The sequence below is a fragment of the Toxorhynchites rutilus genome, chromosome 2 (genome assembly GCF_029784135.1).
Source record: "Toxorhynchites rutilus septentrionalis strain SRP chromosome 2, ASM2978413v1, whole genome shotgun sequence".
In the NCBI taxonomy this organism is placed as follows: Eukaryota; Metazoa; Arthropoda; class Insecta; order Diptera; family Culicidae; genus Toxorhynchites; species Toxorhynchites rutilus.
The window spans coordinates 65,378,286-65,395,075 of NC_073745.1; the positions used below are offsets into that span (position 1 = coordinate 65,378,286).

Consider the following 16,790-nt stretch of genomic DNA (forward strand, 5'->3'; position numbering starts at 1 on the left):
ATCATACGATTTCCATGGGGAAATATGACAGGACGTTGTATGTGTAGCGCACTTTATATTAATGCACGAATTGCACTAAGTATTGCAATGAGAACGAGAGCAAAATTTTCATCAATTTAAACCATTTACAGCATATGGGATTGTAATGGGAAGCTTATATATAATTATTCTGTCATGCAGTTCTTATGGAAACATTCACATACACCAGCAACGTGGAACGTGGGCTTATGGAATAGAACATGTTTTCCCCCAACTCACATGAGTCAAAATGTGCTGTTTAAGCTTTTATTTTAAGCCTTTCACACTTTTCACATTTGAACGATTTATCTCCTGAAATAGATTCTAAAACGATGTTGGCTGAAAATAACACCACCTTCTGGCGCAAGTATCAACAAGTATCATATCAAATGTCGCTCAGTTGCCTAGAACGTATTACGGCTCTATATTTATGACGAACTCGATGGTAAGTGAACATCCTTCTACAAAACATCTAAATCACTGTTTCATTCGTTTCCAACGAATCCGTATGAGTTTGAATGTGATTTACGAGCGTGCTGCGATTCCTAAACGCTTTCGGACACTGTAGACAAGAATAGGGAAGTTCACCTGCAATGGAAACACACTGCTGAATGGTTCATTGAAGTGAAACATTTTCACCAACCCGTATGAGTACGAAGGTGCCCCTTGAACGATGTCCGATGTCTGAATGCTTTCGAACAATGTGGACACGAATAGGGACGTTCATCTGCGATAGAATGAATCTGCTAAATAGTTCATTGAAGTAAACATTTTATACCAACCTGTATGAGTTCGGATGTGAAGTTTGAGCGTATTAAGTTGTTTGAACGCTTTCGGACAATGTGGACAAGAATAGGGACGATTATCTGCAAAGGAATACCCATGCTGAATGAATCGTTATAGTAAAACATTATTTACCAACCCGTATGAGTTCGAATATGCTGTTTGAGCGTCGTAGATCGCTTGAACGTCTTCGGACAATGTGGACAAGGATAGGGGCATTCGCCTGCAAAGGAAATATTCTGCTAAATAGTTCATTGAAGTAAAACATTTTTTCCAACCCGTATGAGTTAGAATGTGCTCGCGGAGTGTTGGAGGATACCTAAACGTTTTCGGACAATGTGGACAAGAAAAGGGACGTTCATCTGCGAAATAATGAATCTGCTGAATAGTTCTTTGCGGTAAATTATGTTTTACCAACCCGTATGCGTTCGAATGTGAAGTTTAAGCGTTGCAAGTTGATTGAACGCTTTTGGACAATGTGAACAAGAATGGGGACGTTTATCTGCAAAGGAATGGTCCTGCTGAATAAATCGTTATAGTAAAACATTCTTTACCAACCCGTATGCCTTTGGATGTGACTTAGGAGCGTTGAGTTAGTTTTAAAAGATTTTGGACAGTGTGGACAAGTATATGGACGTTCACCTGCAATGGAATGAACCGGCTTAATAACTCATTGTAATAAACATTTTACACCAACCTGTATGAGTACGAAGGTGCTGTTTTAGCGTTGTGATTCGATTGAACGCTTTCGGACAATGTGGACAAGACATGGGTCGATCATCTGCAAAGGATACAAAAGAATGGTCCCGCTAAACAGTTTCGTTACAATAAAATAATCTTTACAAACCCGTATGTGTTAGAATGTGCTGTTTGAGCGTTGAGTTATGTTTAAACGATTTTGGACAATGTGGACAAGTATACGGACGTTCGTCTGCAAAGGAAAGACTCTGCTGAATAGTTCAATGATGTAAAACTTTTGTTTCCAACCCGTATGAGTTCGAATGTGTTCTCTGCGCGCTGAATGATTCTTAAACGCCTTTAGACAATGTGGACAAGTATACGGACGTTCGCCTGTAAAGGAAAGACTCTGCTGAATAGTTCAATGAAGTAAAGCTTTTTTTTCCAACCCGTATGAGTTCGAATGTGCTCTCTGCGCGCTGAATGATTCTTAAACGCTTTTAGACAATGTGGACAAGAATATGGACGCTCATCTGCAAAGGAATGATCATGATTAATGGTTTATTGGACAGAACTTCGTTTACCAACCGGTATGGGTTCGAACGTGCTTTGCTAGCTTCTGACTAGAGCTAAATGTTTTTTCACACTTTTCACATTTAAACAGTGATATATTGTCGTCTTCATCGTTCATTTCGCTGATGAAAAATATCTCTCCGTTTTCGCTCTTTATTCCCGTTTTGTCTTCCGGTTCAATCGACCCAAAGCCCACTGTTGAGTCCGTCTCAAATATGTTTTCATTTTCCGACAGCTCGTGGTCATCAATCATTAACTCTGGTTCTATCTTAATGTTATCAGTCGAATTGGAGCAGTGCAATGTTTGGAAGCAGCTCTCGGGGATATTGTGGACGGTTATAAATTCTTGGTGGCATTTTTCGCATGTGGGATAACTGCTCAACTGGGAACTGAGATTGCTAAATTTCTGCAACACAATTTCTAGTTTCTGCTCTTGGTGAGAGGGGATAAGCGCGTATTGCAATTCCCCACTGCATGTGTCGGAGCAAAAGCTACACTGGTCACTGTTGAAATGAATTATATTCGAACATCAGTGTCATTTAAATTATAATTCTTCAATATAGTAATAATAATAAAGGCCTCGCCTCATTCCCCTATATAAGTTTGAGTGGGTAGATTATCTAGTGGATAATAAATTAGTACATAGCCAGTTTTACGAAAAAAACGAACTGACTTCAATTGCAGATATAAAATTTCCTCTTTGTGATATCGGTATTTCATTATACTTTATCTATTCAAAAGCTTCATTGAACATGCTTGTAAGAAATAAACAGTAAATCTTTCAGTTCAACCAAGTCACAAGAAGAAACACTTGCTGCCCCTTCAAGCCATCCAATAATATCTTCTGAGTTCACCGTAGCCTGATTGCCAAATTTGTCTGACAAACTGTTCTATTTTCCAGATTAATCAAACTTGTTGGATGAATTTCAGATTGTAACGTAAACTTACAGGTTGTTGCTAATAAACGCCATCTCACTTTCCAGCTCAATTAATTTGTAATTCAAAAATATCCAATTTAAACGAAGAAATTCTTAAAACATTCGACAGAGTTTCGGGAGCAAACAAAACCAACTAGTTTGTGTATATTTTGAATCTCTTTAGTTGTTTTCATTCCGCGGTTGAAGTAATTGAGTAGCAGGTATATTGCTCCCTGCTTTTTTCGTGTAGTGGTAGCCAAAGAAGCAAGAAGCAAAAGCAAAGCAAAGACTGATTTAGACGATGCCAGTCAGCGCTCTAGTTGAGGTATCCAGTGAACAGAGAACAGACACTCTGTCCAAGTTACTTGTACCAGTATCGAACAAGTAAAGGCGCGTCCACATTATGCCGAATGATGCCGATCGGCCTGTACCAGGCGGCATATTCGGTTCGTTATGTAATGTGGACGCCCCATCGGGTGCACGAAGCCGAAGTCCCATCGGATGCACGAAACCGTCACGAACACACGAAGCACAATGTCGTCTAATGCTAATTCACTTCGTTTTGTTTTGGTTCGACTTTCTCGAACCGGACCCACTTGTTTCGGGTTGGGTTTGGTTTGATTCGAGTCGGTTTTCGGCACGTCGGCAAGCCCGGGCGGTACGTCCACATTTAGTCGGCTTTATCGGGCGGCCAAGGCCGATTGGCGTAATGTGGACGCGTCTTAATTGGCCTCTAACTTGAACAAAGTGTCTGTTCTCTATTCACTGGACACTTCAACTAGAGCGCTGACTGGCATCGTCTAAATCAGCCTTTAAGGCTTAAAGGCTGATTTAGACGATGCCAGTCAGCGCTCTAGTTGAAGTATCCAGTGAATAGAGAACAGACACTCTGTTCAAGTTAGAGGCCAATTACTTGTTCGATACTGGTACAAGTAATTTGAACAGAGTGTCTGTTCTCTGTTCACTGGATACTTCAACTAGAGCACTGACTGGCATCGTCTAAATCAGCCTTTAGTTTGAACCTTTCATAAGTATGACAATATTCTACACATTCATAAAGGCAGTAATTTGACGCATCATCCCTTGCGCAAATGTCAACTCTGACCGAATGTTTATTTTCAATTGTGCATGTTTTGCTTTAGTGTCTGAAGTTGATTTTTCGATCGGCAAATTTTTCAACAAACGAATATAAGTGCGGTACGGAGGAGCAATGTCGAAACGTACCGCTACAGTGGTCGCCGAGGAGGACAACTACCTGGACGATCTGGTGCAGGACCAGCAGAGTAATCGGCCGTCCACCAGCAAACACACGCTCGATTCCGATGAGGACGACAGCGGCGAAGACGAAGCTCAGTGAGTACGACTTCTCGATCGAAACGTTTGAAAAGAATTGTTAGTAAGGATTTTCTTTCCCATTCGCACGGCCCTCTTAACAGGTACAATGTTCTGAATGATAACGAAATCGAGGGAGAAGAGGAAGGTATCGCCAGAGTGGACGGTGAGATGAAGTTCACTCCTTTCAACATGAAAGAGGAGATGGAGGAGGGACACTTCGATGCGGATGGGCATTACTTGTGGAAGAAGGGAGCCGAGATTCGCGACAATTGGCTGGATAACATTGATTGGGTGAAGATCAAAAACGATCCCGATTACAAGGATAAAAAAGGTGAAGGTGAAGTCAGAGGGCTGGGTGAATCGGACTCGGAGGACGAGGAAGATGAAAAGAGCAAACGGGTTGACTCGTGTACAATTTATCGAAACATTCTGGAGATGATGGAACCAAAGGAAACGATCAAGAAAGCGCTCCAGAGGATTGGCAAAAAGAACGCCAAATTAACCACGGCTCAGCGCTGGAAGATGAAGAAGGCTGGCACATTGGACGATTCAAGCGAGAAAGTTACTCGATTGACTGAACTTGCAAATGAGATACTCACTCGGGAGGGTAATATGGACATTTACGAGGAAACGTATGAAATGGTTCAAAAGAAGATAACCGAGGGATCCGCTGCTACGAAAGATGAATTGGATATGTATGCGGATGATTTTGACCACAAGGAGAAAGGAAAGCTGAAGGAAGTTAGATTTGATGAAGCTTCCGATGCGAAACCATCCACCTCGAGAGTCCGAGAGGAGAATGACGACAGTTCTGTTCTGATGTGGGAATATAAAGAGCAGCAGGATGGTACGGAAATTCACGGTCCATTTACCACCGAACAAATGCATAAATATGCGGAAGAAGGTCGGTTTAAGAATGGAGCATTTGTTAGGAAAGTAGGTAACACTGACACACGATTCTATTCCGCGGCGAGGATCGATTTTGAACTGTACTTGTAAAAGAATAAATTAAATAATAAATTGAAAAGTAAAGTTATTGTGTGGGTTTGCGCACGAACTTAATGGTTTTTTTTCATTCATTTTATGCAGAGGTGTATTTTAAGTGAACTTTTGTTGAACACAACTTGCTCGAATTGAGTTAAATTCAACAACTAAAAACATACAATTAACCCTTTGCGGTCGGAATTGATTTTCCTCGAAAGAGACCCGCGTAGTGATGTCTAAATTTTTCATTTGTTCGATTTTCGGTTAATCGTTGGAGCATTTTTCAATATTCGATTCATTCGAATAATTATCTTTCAATATTCGATTAATCGAGCGAATATTTATTTCTTGTAATAATCACGTATAACGTTGTCATTCTGGTTGCGTGGTCTATCGGGTTGTCGATGTTAGATGGTTGGTTTGGAGTTCTTTGGAAGTTGAGATATCTGACGTATGTAATTTCATACGCTGAGCCGATACAGTATCAAAAATGGAAATCATTTGAATATCGAACAAAACGTTTTTATTTCATAAAATTAAACTTCAACAACCATTTTCATGGTTTATTAGTACTTTCGTGTACTACCGTTCTACGCATTATTGTCCCACGGTTCATAGGGATTGCATAGAACATAGTACAGTTATGCGTAGAATGACAGTGTATCAGATTTAGTATCACTGAGTGTGGTACCGGAAACAGCACTCCGAAGGGTGCAAACCCACATCACAATTCAAGCAAATATACGTCGTACACCCAGGTATTTTTACGCGGTTTTTTTACGAGATTTTTTTACGCGAATTTTCCAACTAACGCGGTTTTTTTATGCGGATTTTCCAATTAACGCGGATTTTCCAATTAACGTGGTTTTTTTTACGCGGTACCCGTGTAAAAAAAGACCAGTGCAATGCCACATCTCCCTCTTAGAGCAAATGACGGTAATTAGTGCTTGTAACGGAGTTTAGCGCTTAGTGCCGCACCTTATCACGATTCTTACGTGGATTTTAGGTGGTGGGTAATGGGAAGCTCGCCGGGCGGTGCAACGGGACGGGGTTTTTACGGGCAGCTATTCGTGAATGTCTTTCCCAGTCTACTTAGCTCTTGATTGTCCAACAGTGGTACTGCACGTGCATCGACAGAAGAGTGTACAAATTACTAGGGAATCTTCTGGCAACAGCAGATGACCTCATTCGTGAGGAAAACCGAACTATAGCTACCAGTAACCAACGAAATTGCAGGAAAAAATTACGGGTTTCGGAAACGAGCAACACTCAACTTTTTACTTCCGTTCTACGTAAAGATAGTCCCATTTGATATCTATCGTTGGGTGACATGGTTTTTTTTTACGCGGATTTTCGAATTAACGCGTGTTACGTCGTTAGGGTGGGGTTTACTGTTCGGAGGTCTTCGTAGAAGAAATCACCAAGGTTCCCGATGAAATCAGCTCAAAGCTGTAAATTTATTGGTTCGAGTTAATTCCACATTTCGAACTATTTTAGGATAACAAATTTTAGTTACTTACAATTGGTCTCCTACTAAGTATTTTTATACAAATAAATTTAATATAATAGAGTAATTCAATTTCTAGTCTATAAGTAGATTTCTCAATTATAATAATTAGTTATTTAATAATGGAAATCTAATTTACTTCGAATCCTGTTTCTATTCACCATCAAATCAAAACAATGATAAGCTGCTATTGCTCATTTTGACTCATCGTTTACAACAACCGCGTCGGGGGGTTCGATGATGGATTCATCGCACTAATCCGTCGTAATATCCTCCCCCTCGTGCCGTACGGCACCACGTTCACCACTATCTTTTCTTCCACGTTCTCCGCAGTTCAATTCCTCGTGGTCTTTTCTAAATTCTTCATCCGATCTGCCCACATCTAGAACCGCCAAGTTACAAACCGCTCTTCTCTTTAACGTGCCGGTCGATGTTTCCACATCCGCTTGGCGTACAACTCCGTCTTTCCCAGGGTAGGTTCGAATCACGCGACCACGTGTCCAGCGGTTTCGTACTTTACAGTCGATCAACATGACCAACGCTCCTTCCTTGATCGGTGCTACATCGTGGAACCACTTTGATCGGCGAGTTATTACCGGCAAGTACTCCATTATCCAGCGACTCCAAAAGGAGTCAAGCTTATTCTGTATGAGCTCCCAACTGTTCTTCAGAGCTCTTCTGTCATTCACTGGCGCTTTGACCGGTTGTCGAATTCCACTAGAGCTAAGCATCAAAAAGTGGTTCGGTGTTAACGATTCCTGCTCTTCACTGTCCAGCGGTAGAAACGTTAACGGTCGGGAATTAACCATATGTTCCGCTTCAGCCAGAAATGTCACAAAGGATTCGTCGTTCAACTTCCGCAACCTGGGTAATGTTCCAAGTGCCGTCTTCACGGAGCGGACCATCCGCTCCCAACATCCACCCATATGCGGGGCTGATGGTGGGTTGAACCGCCATTGAGTGTTCGCGTCCGTAAACGTGCTACTCATAGCAAGATTGATTTCCCGCAACTCTTCTTCAAGCTCTTTGCTGGCGCCTATGAAGTTCGTACCATTATCTGTGTACACCTCCTGCGGTGCTCCTCTGCGAGCGATGAATCGTCGAACTGCCTTCTTACACGAGTCGGTTGTTAGACTATGCACTACCTCCATATGTATAGCTCGGACGGTGAGGCACGTGAAAATGGCCACCCAACGCTTAACAGCCATTCGGCCTATCTTTACTAGATAGGGCCCAAAGTAATCGATACCTAGGAAGGTGAAGGGACGAACAAAGAGTGTAATACGGAACCGAGGTAATTGGCTCATCTTCGGAACCACAGGGGTGGCCTTGTATACACGGCACCACTGGCAGCGTTTCGCTATAGATCGAATCTGCGCTCTTAGCGCCGGAATGCTGAATTTTTGACGGATTTCATTCACCACCGTTTCATTGTTTCCGTGACGAAACTTCCGATGGTACCAATCTATCAACAAGTTGGTGATCGGATGACCCTTAGGCAAAATTATTGGAAACTTGGCATCACGTTCCACGTATTCTGCCGAAGCTATTCGACCATCAACGCGCATTAATCCATTTTCGTCCAATACCGGAGAAATATTCGCCAACGAGCTACTCCGGCTTAGAGCTTGTCGTTCTTCTGGTGCTAAACGTGCGTTGCGATTCATCAATGCCACCTCATCCGGATAACCATCTGATTGTGCAAGCCGCAAAATACTCTCCTCAGCATTCTGCAACTGCTTTCCTTCGTCATCGATCGGTTGTTTTCTGACCCTCTGTAGCAGCTTCCCTATGAACCGGTATACATATGTCATGCTTCGTATCAGTCGTTCGTATCTCGAAAATCGTGTCACATCGATCATTGGGATTGACAGAAAGTGACTACAAACGTACGACGGTCGCAGCTCTTCTTCAGTTCCGTTCGCCATGGTAAACCTATTCGTCGGACAATCGTCCTCCTCCTTATACAGAAAGGCAGGCCCTCGCACCCATCTGCTATCTGGCCTGCAGTTCGGACCTTTGCCCCACTTCGTAGCTTCATCTGCGACGTTTATTTTCGTTCCCAGCCATCGCCATTCCTCGGTCTTTGACAGAGTTAGGATCTCATTCACTCTAAACGCTACGTATGGTCGATAACGGCGGGTATCTGACTTGATCCACGAGATCACAGTGCTAGAATCACTCCAGAATATTGTGCGTTTGACCTTGACCGAGTGACCTTCCTCAATTGTCTTGCGCAAGCGAGCGCCAATCACGGCCGCCTGCAACTCTAACCGAGGCACGGAGACCTGCTGTAGGGGAGCCACCTTTGTCTTGGACGCAACCAGAGCGCAGCGTATTTGTCCTCGGTCGCGAATGCGGAAATAAGCTGTGGCAGAGTAGGCTTGTTCACTTCCGTCAACAAAAATTTGTAGCTCCAAATCATCATAAAAATGGGATCGTATCCCGGGAAGTAACATCGCGGTGTTCTGACGTTATCCAGCTCCTTCAACGCTTGCAGCCACAATTTCCACCGTAGGAACAGATCTTCAGGAATGCGATCATCCCAATGCAGCTTAGTTCTCCAAACGTCCTGCAGCAGTATTTTCCCTTGAATTACGAGTGAGCCTACCAGCCCCAAGGGGTCGTAAATTTTCATGATGAAGCTCAACATTATTCTTTTCGTAGGCACAACGTAACTCTCTACTAGCGATTTCATTTCCCCGTGCAGGTTGATCGTGAAACAGAAAAAATCTTCGCTCGGTAGCCAGGATAATCCGAGAACACGCTCCAACCCACTGTGGCTGTTCATTGAAAGATCTTTCACTGCAGCTGGATTCACTTCTCCGATAGCTTCCAGAACTGAAGATCGGTTCGACACCCAGTTACGTATGTGGAAGCCTGCTTTCTGGTGGACTTCGGCTACCTCCAATGCCAATTCGACGGCCTCCTCTTCTGTGTCGACGCTATCAAGATAGTCGTCGACATAGTGTTTATTCTTTATTGCTGCCACCGCCTTAGGGTGTTCTTGCTCATACTCCGTTGCGTTAAGATTCTTCACGTATTGTGACTGTGCAGGAGAACAAGTTGCTCCAAAGATGGCGATGTCGGACGCCATAGTTATCAATGGTTTCCCTGACGACTTACGGAAGACGAATAGCAACGCACTTTGATCGCTTTTCCTGATGCCAACTTGCAGGAACATTTCCTGAATATCACCGGAAAAGGCGACTTCCCGTTCGCGAAATTTGAAAGTTACGTGCAGCTGTGGCGTCAACAGATCAGGCCCTTTGAGGAGCATCATATTCAGCGACACGCCTTCCACCTTCGCGGCCGCATCCCAAATGACTCGTACCTTTCCAGGTTTATTTGGGTTCAATACCACACCTAACGGAAGGTACCAGGTACGTCGCGGATTGAACTCAGCCATTTCTCCGCTGTCACTACATGGATGTAGCCCTTTGATACGTAATCTGCAACTTGTTGTCTTACACCCTCGTAGAGCTGTGGGTCTTTTACAAGGCGCCTCTCCAGGCATCTCCATCGACGCTCCAGCTACAGCAACTCCAAGACTTTCTACCGAGAAAAACTCCTGCACGTAGTCATGAAGGTCGCGCACTGATGTATCCGCGCATATGTGCATTTGTCGATGCTGAAAATTTTTTTCTCCCCCTCGTACACGGCCACATACGACCCATCCAATGCGAGTCTTCGCGGCGATCGGTTCGTTCTCTTTTCCTTCGCGAAGTTTCGTTGTAGTCAGTAAATGTGAGTTGCTTAGACCAATCAGCAGTCCAGGGATGACTCTCTGTAAATTCTTGATCGGCAGATGTCGCAGGTGTTTGAATTCTTTGGCCAACTGTTCAAAGTCCAGCGATTGCTCTGGCAGCCCCAGGCTTTCCACGGTATATACTTCAGACAGGCTGAAGTGTTTTCCGCTTCCAGGCTCCGAAATACTCAGCTTCTCAAGTTCCCTAGTCTCTATCTTCTTATTTATTCCACTAGTTCAATGGATGCATAGGGAATGCGGTCTACTATTCACTCCCAGGTCGTCTGCAATCGTCTGCTCTAAGAGTGTCACAAACGAACCGTCGTCTAAGAACGCTGTTGTGACGGGCCGAGTAGAAATAATCCACAACAGTTTAAACGGAATCTATTTTATTTGTTCATAGCGGGAGTGAAAAACTAACAACTGACGCACGTTCGTGCGCGGGAAGAGAAGCTTCTAGAATGTCAAGGTTAGCACTGTTGAAAGGTATGGCAATTCAGAACAAGGTTAATATATAACACTTCTCCCCCTCGTAGAAAGAAAGCTACATTAGATAAGAAGATTACAGATTCATTCTCTGGGGAGGCTTGATTGCACGGCTGGATCGTCGCAGTGATGGTGCCAACTCTGGTAGTGATGTCGTAGTCTCATCAGCATTGCGGCAAGTTACCACCGATGTCGCACCAGTAGCTTCCTCAACCGGGCTTGTAGCAGCAGGAACAATCGCAGGAGATACCCTAGTGGTGGCAGGAGCCACGGCAGTAGAAGTAGTGGGCATGGTTAGCTCGTAACGTTCAATGAACTGCTCGCTAGGAATGTCCACCGAACTCTCCTGTAGATCAGCGCCCACACCGACTATATGGTCAATATGACGCTCCCAGATGCGTCCATCGTCGAGACGCACAGCATATCGCAACTTCCCAAGCTTCTCGGCGATCTTTCCAAACTTCCATTTGTCTTTGGATAGGAAATCTCGCACACGTACACGGTCACCATCCTGGAACTGGCGCACAGCAATATCCGCTTTGTTTGAATTTCATTCTTCGGCAGCAATAGGTCGAGCCTTGATCTAATCTGTCGACTAAACACGAGCATTGACGGTGACTTCCCTGTAGATGGATGGATCGTCTTCCGGTAGGTAAGAAGAATGTTGGATAGTTCCAGATTCAGCTGCGACTTCGAACATTTCAACGCCTTCAATTTCTGTTTGAATGTCTGAACGTACCGCTCAGCTTGTCCATTTGTTGCTGGATGATACGGTGCTCCCATCTTTTGTACCACCCCATTCATCTTAAGAAATTGCTGGAAGACCTCTGAAGTAAACTGGACGCCATGGTCGCTCACTAAAACTGAGGGAATGCCGAACGTACTGAACAATTCCCGGCACATAGCAACGGTACCTTCAGCTGTAATGGATCGGCATATCTTGATCTCCGGCCACTTACTGAAAGCATCCACATATATGAAGAAGTAGGTTTCCATGAACGGACCCGCAAAGTCCACATGGACCCTCTGAAATGGTTCACTCGGAGTTTCCCAGCAGTGAAGGTTCATCTTCGTAGGTTCCGCACGCACCGACTGACAGTCAGCGCAATTCGCAATCATTTCCTCGATCTCTCGATCTAATCCTGGCCACCAGCAGTATCCTCTTGCGAGCGACTTTGTACGCGTAACACCAAAGTGAGCAGAGTGTAATTCCTCCAGAACACGTTTCCGGAGAGCAGCAGGAACGTACACACGAATTCCCCGAAGTAAGCATCCTTTTTGTAGGGAGAACTCGCTCTGTTCTACTTCGAAGCGATCCTTCGCTTCCACTGATTAACCGTGCTTGACTCCTTGGATTAGTTTTTGCACCACTTGATCCTGGGAAGTTGCTTGACTCAGCTCGGCTGCAGTCAACGGTAACGTATCTATTTGGCTTAATTCCATCACATCGGATTCTTCGATCTCGTTCTCGGAATCAGTAATCTTCAACGGAATTCTTGACATTGCATCAGCATTCGCATGTTCGGTAGATTTACGAAACCTGATTTCGTAATCGAAGCTTTGCAAGTAGGTAGCGTAATGCTGCATCCTCAATGCAGACATGACCGGTAATCCTTTGTGCTCCCCGAAGATCTTCGAGATCGCCTGATTATCGGTTAGCAAAGTAAATTTCCTCCCGTACAAATATTGGAAAAACTTCTTCACGCCAAATATTATAGCGTATGCCTCCTTGTCCACCTGCATATAATTCTGCTGCACCCGAGTCAAGGTCTGGGACGCGAACTGAATTGGACGTTCCATGCCATCGGGGTACACATGACTTAACACCGCTCCTACACCGTAGGGTGAAGCGTCCGTAGCAAGCAACAGTGGCAGCTCAGGTGTATAGTGAACAAGGCAGTTGTCGGATAGCATCTGTTCTTTCACTTCCCTGAAAGAATCTTCGCATAGTTTAGTCCATCTGAATGGAACATCGTTTTTGAGCAGGTTATTGAGAGGATACAGAACCGTACTCAAATTCGCAAAGAATCGTCCGTAGTAATTTACGAATCCTACAAAAGACCGAACTTCATCTTTGTTCTTCGGTCTTGGCATTTCATGGATGGCTTGTACTTTTTCCTGGATCTTATGAATTCCATTTTTATCTATCACGTATCCGCAGTATTCAATTTTGTCCACGAAAAACTCACACTTTTTCTTATTTACCCGTATTCCGCATTCGTTCAGTCGCCGAAGTACCTCTTCTAGCCGACGCAAATGAACTTCATCCGTTCCACCCGTGATCTTAATGTCATCCAGAAAAACGCTAACTCCTTCTATTCCTTGCAGTATGGCCTCCATCTGTCGTTGCCATATAGCTGGTGCCGATGCGACACCGTACATGAGTCGATTCGGACGGTAAAGACCACGGTGGGTACTCAACGTGAGTATCTCACGGTCTTCCGGAGCCACTTCTAGTTGCAGGTATGCTTGGACGAGATCGATCTTGCTGAACTTGATTCCTCCTGCCAGCGAAGTAAATAGCTCGTCCACAGTAGGCAGTGGATGCTTGTCCACCACGAGGTTCGGGTTTACGGTCTGCTTGTAGTCTCCGCAAATCCTCACTCGGTTCTGCGATTTCTTCACAGGAACAATTGGTGTTGCCCAGTTACTGGAATTAACTTTCGTGAGCACACCTTCTGCAACCAGCTTCTCTAATTCATCCTCCACCGCTTTCAGCATATTAAACGGTATCTTGCGTGCCTTGAGGAACACTGGCCGCGCATCTTTCTTCAAAGGTAGGTTAGCTTGAACGTGGGAGATCTTTCCGATTGAATCTTCGAAAACTTTAGGGTACTTTTCCAGTACCGCCTTCAATGCAGCATCACGACACAGAGAACCATTAGCAGTAGCAGCAGTAATCGTGTTCACATTCGATCCCTGTATCAAATTGTTCCAGTCCACTGACATTTGTCGTAGCCATTCTCGACCTAGTAACGGGTGCTTCCCGGAATTCACAACATATAACGGCATAGTCATTTTCTTTCCCGCGAATTCCACACACGCGTCAAAAATACCCAGCACATCGATGCTGGTATTGCAATAGCTAACCAAATTCGTATCACATTTACGCAACCGCACTCTCGGAAAAAGTCTGTTTCGACATTCAGAACTGATAATACTGACCGGCGAACCAGTATCAATTTCAAAACGTATGAACTTTCCGTTAACGGACACATCTACTATAAGTTTCTTACAACGCGACGTAGATTCGACCGTACAAACTTCACGTACTTCCGCACTACCGGCACATTTATTGTCACCGGATTGGTCCAAGTAATTGGTCTGAACTGATTGACCTTTGTTCGTCGAACGAGAATCATATTTCAACGTAGCCGATTTCTTCAGGCAAACCTTCGCAAGGTGCCCCGTTAACTTGCAAAACGAACACACCGTTTGTTTATGCTTGCACGCATTTGCAAAATGCGATTTGTCCCCGCACCGATAGCAACTTCCATCGCTCGCACTTTTACCCGCATTTTTGTTTACAGAATGTTTTTCTTTTTTACCTGTTGCACGGTGCATCGCATGTACATCCTGTCTGGATGAGCTTCCTTCGATCACGGCTCCTCCCTTACGAGAAAGCTCCATGCTCATCGCAATATCACGGGCTTCAGTCAGGGTTAACTTCCGCTTCTCCAGCAGCCGGTTCCGGATGTCATTCCTCTTCATTCCGAACACTAGTTGATTTCGCAACGCCGTCTCCAAGTACGCTCCGAAATTGCACGTAACCGCTATTCTCCGCAGGGCTACCAGATACTCATCCACCGTTTCGTCAGCAGAAGCAGCATCTTTATCGCCTTGGCGACGACAATTGAACCGAAAATTCTCGCTAATTTCCAGCGGGCGGGGGCTGAAATAATCTTCCAGTGTTGCAACAATCTGCTGGAAGGTTTTATCTCGGGGGGCATCCGGAGCAACTTTATCGCAAATGATGTCGTATGTTTCGGATCCCATGTAATGTAGCAGAAGATGTTTTCTCATATTATCTCCAATCCCGTAAATGTGGAAAGCAGTCTCCAGGCGTTCCACCCACCGCATCCATTTCAACTTGCGTCTGTCGAAAGGATCGATCGCAAAATTTGGTGGTGGAAGAGCAGCAGCATTATCCGGAATATCGCCTGAATTCGCCATCCTCCGTCGCCAGAACTGTTGTGACGGGCCGAGTAGAAATAATCCACAACAGTTTAAACGGAATCTATTTTATTTGTTCATAGCGGGAGTGAAAAACTAACAACTGACGCACGTTCGTGCGCGGGAAGAGAAGCTTCTAGAATGTCAAGGTTAGCACTGTTGAAAGGTATGGCAATTCAGAACAAGGTTAATATATAACAAACGCGTAGGTGTTTACTGTACCTTTCCTCCCATAAAGCGTCACTGGAATGACCTTAAACAATGTCGACGAGACTGGATGCTGATGGATGGACACAGTAGCATCGGTGGAGTTTACAAACGGCTTTCTTTCAGACTCAGAGTGTAGCAATCGATGATGGCGTTTCTGACAGCTGTTGATTCCACAAACTTCGCCTTCGCATGGCCAGCGAGTGTGTGACACGAGACATCGTCGGCACAACTCATTGTCTTTGACGAAATTCCATCGGTCGTTTATCGAAAGCCTTTTGAAGGCTACACAGTTTCCAGTGGTGTGACCGTAAACGTTGCACATAGGACAGTTCCTGTTCGATCTGTCATCTTTGCCTGTCGAAGTATGGTGCTTGTCTCGCCGATCGCCGAGTGGATTGGATGTAGAATCTTTCCGCTCGTGAGTTGCGTGAGTATTTAAGAACGCCTTATCTTTTATTTTGGGTTTCTCGTCCTTCGCAGGCTTCGTTGTGATGCAGAAGTTTGTAATCCCACTGGTAGCGGTCGTGACCTTCCGCATATACTCGCTAAAGGTCTTCAAATCAACCACTGGCAGGTTCTCTTGGTATAATGCCCAATTAAATTTTATGTTGGAAGGTAATTTGTCCACCAGCTCTTGAAGCAGGATAGGGTTAGAAAGGTGATTCGTCATTCCTACAGCCTCCAGGTGACCGCACAAGTTTTGCACAGCCAGGCCGAACTGGATTAATGTTTCCAGTCTTTCTGCCTTGGGAGCAGCCGTAGCTCGAACTTTGGCCACTAGATTGTGAACAATCTGTTCTGGCCTACCGTACAACGTCTGAAGGGTAGACAAAACGTGTGGCACGGTAGAAGAATGGAGGAGAAAACTGCTGACGGCTTCTTTTGCCACCCCTATCAAAGCCCGTTGTAAACGCGGCAAATTTTCTGATTCAGTGTATCCACACGCCTCTGTGGAATGATGGTAGCTACTAATGAAAAGAGGCCACTCGATGGGATCCCCACTGAAAACGGGAAGCTCCCTCGAGATAACTTGTCTCGCTGCCAACTGATGAGGTGTTGGACCCTGTCGAATCTCGAAGGGGTTTAAATGTATATTTGAGGGCCCTAACGGATCGACAACAGGAGGAATAGTTTGCCCTAATCTTGGAGGTACATATGGTGTATGGGGTGTCCCTTCTCTCTGTAGTCTGTTCGGGATCGTTTGCGAATAGTTACTCACAGGTGCACCTGTCTGCTGGGTTGTTTCTGGAGCGTCATACTGACAATGGTCCCCACGCTGTTCTGCTGCCGATTGTTGGTTGCTCTTCATACGTAGCGACTTGAGCTGCTCGAGAAGATCTTGCTCGTGCGCCAGAAATTGTTGATTCTTTTCATCTCG

The 16,790-nt window shown here is 44.7% G+C and overlaps 4 protein-coding genes across 6 annotated transcripts; 1 reads left to right on the forward strand and 3 right to left on the reverse strand.

Annotated features, from left to right (window-relative positions):
• Positions 1-237: 237 nt before the first annotated feature.
• Positions 238-3,142, reverse strand: LOC129770426 (zinc finger protein 26-like). 2 transcript variants are annotated; one of them, XM_055773262.1, is made up of 13 exons: positions 3,001-3,142; positions 2,068-2,555; positions 1,929-2,012; positions 1,789-1,872; positions 1,649-1,732; positions 1,499-1,582; positions 1,360-1,443; positions 1,220-1,303; positions 1,080-1,163; positions 941-1,024; positions 801-884; positions 662-745; positions 239-606 (listed from the first exon to the last, which is right to left on the reverse strand). In XM_055773262.1, the coding sequence occupies exons 1-13, from the start codon at positions 3,021-3,023 to the stop codon at positions 491-493; spliced, it is 1,467 nt and encodes a 488-aa protein (XP_055629237.1). In that variant the 5' UTR covers positions 3,024-3,142; the 3' UTR covers positions 239-490. The 2 variants fall into 2 exon arrangements, with proteins under 2 accessions (XP_055629238.1, XP_055629237.1); XM_055773263.1 differs by lacking the exon at positions 1,789-1,872 and having other exon boundaries at positions 238-606.
• Positions 3,143-4,043: 901 nt separating this feature from the next.
• On the forward strand, positions 4,044-5,344 carry LOC129770429 (CD2 antigen cytoplasmic tail-binding protein 2 homolog). Of its 2 annotated transcripts, none has more exons than XM_055773267.1 (2): positions 4,044-4,322; positions 4,406-5,344. In XM_055773267.1, exons 1-2 carry the CDS (start codon positions 4,180-4,182, stop codon positions 5,301-5,303), a joined length of 1,041 nt encoding a protein of 346 aa, XP_055629242.1. In that variant the 5' UTR covers positions 4,044-4,179; the 3' UTR covers positions 5,304-5,344. The 2 variants fall into 2 exon arrangements, with proteins under 2 accessions (XP_055629242.1, XP_055629243.1); XM_055773268.1 differs by having other exon boundaries at positions 4,200-4,326.
• A 1,705-nt stretch (positions 5,345-7,049) lies between these two features.
• LOC129765804 (uncharacterized) lies at positions 7,050-11,321 on the reverse strand. Its single transcript, XM_055766233.1, has 3 exons — positions 11,110-11,321; positions 9,253-10,775; positions 7,050-9,163 (listed from the first exon to the last, which is right to left on the reverse strand). Exons 1-3 carry the CDS (start codon positions 11,319-11,321, stop codon positions 7,050-7,052), a joined length of 3,849 nt encoding a protein of 1,282 aa, XP_055622208.1.
• A 77-nt stretch (positions 11,322-11,398) lies between these two features.
• Positions 11,399-12,148, reverse strand: LOC129765805 (uncharacterized protein K02A2.6-like). The gene has a single exon (XM_055766234.1). It carries the CDS (start codon positions 12,146-12,148, stop codon positions 11,399-11,401), a length of 750 nt encoding a protein of 249 aa, XP_055622209.1.
• Positions 12,149-16,790: the final 4,642 nt, after the last annotated feature.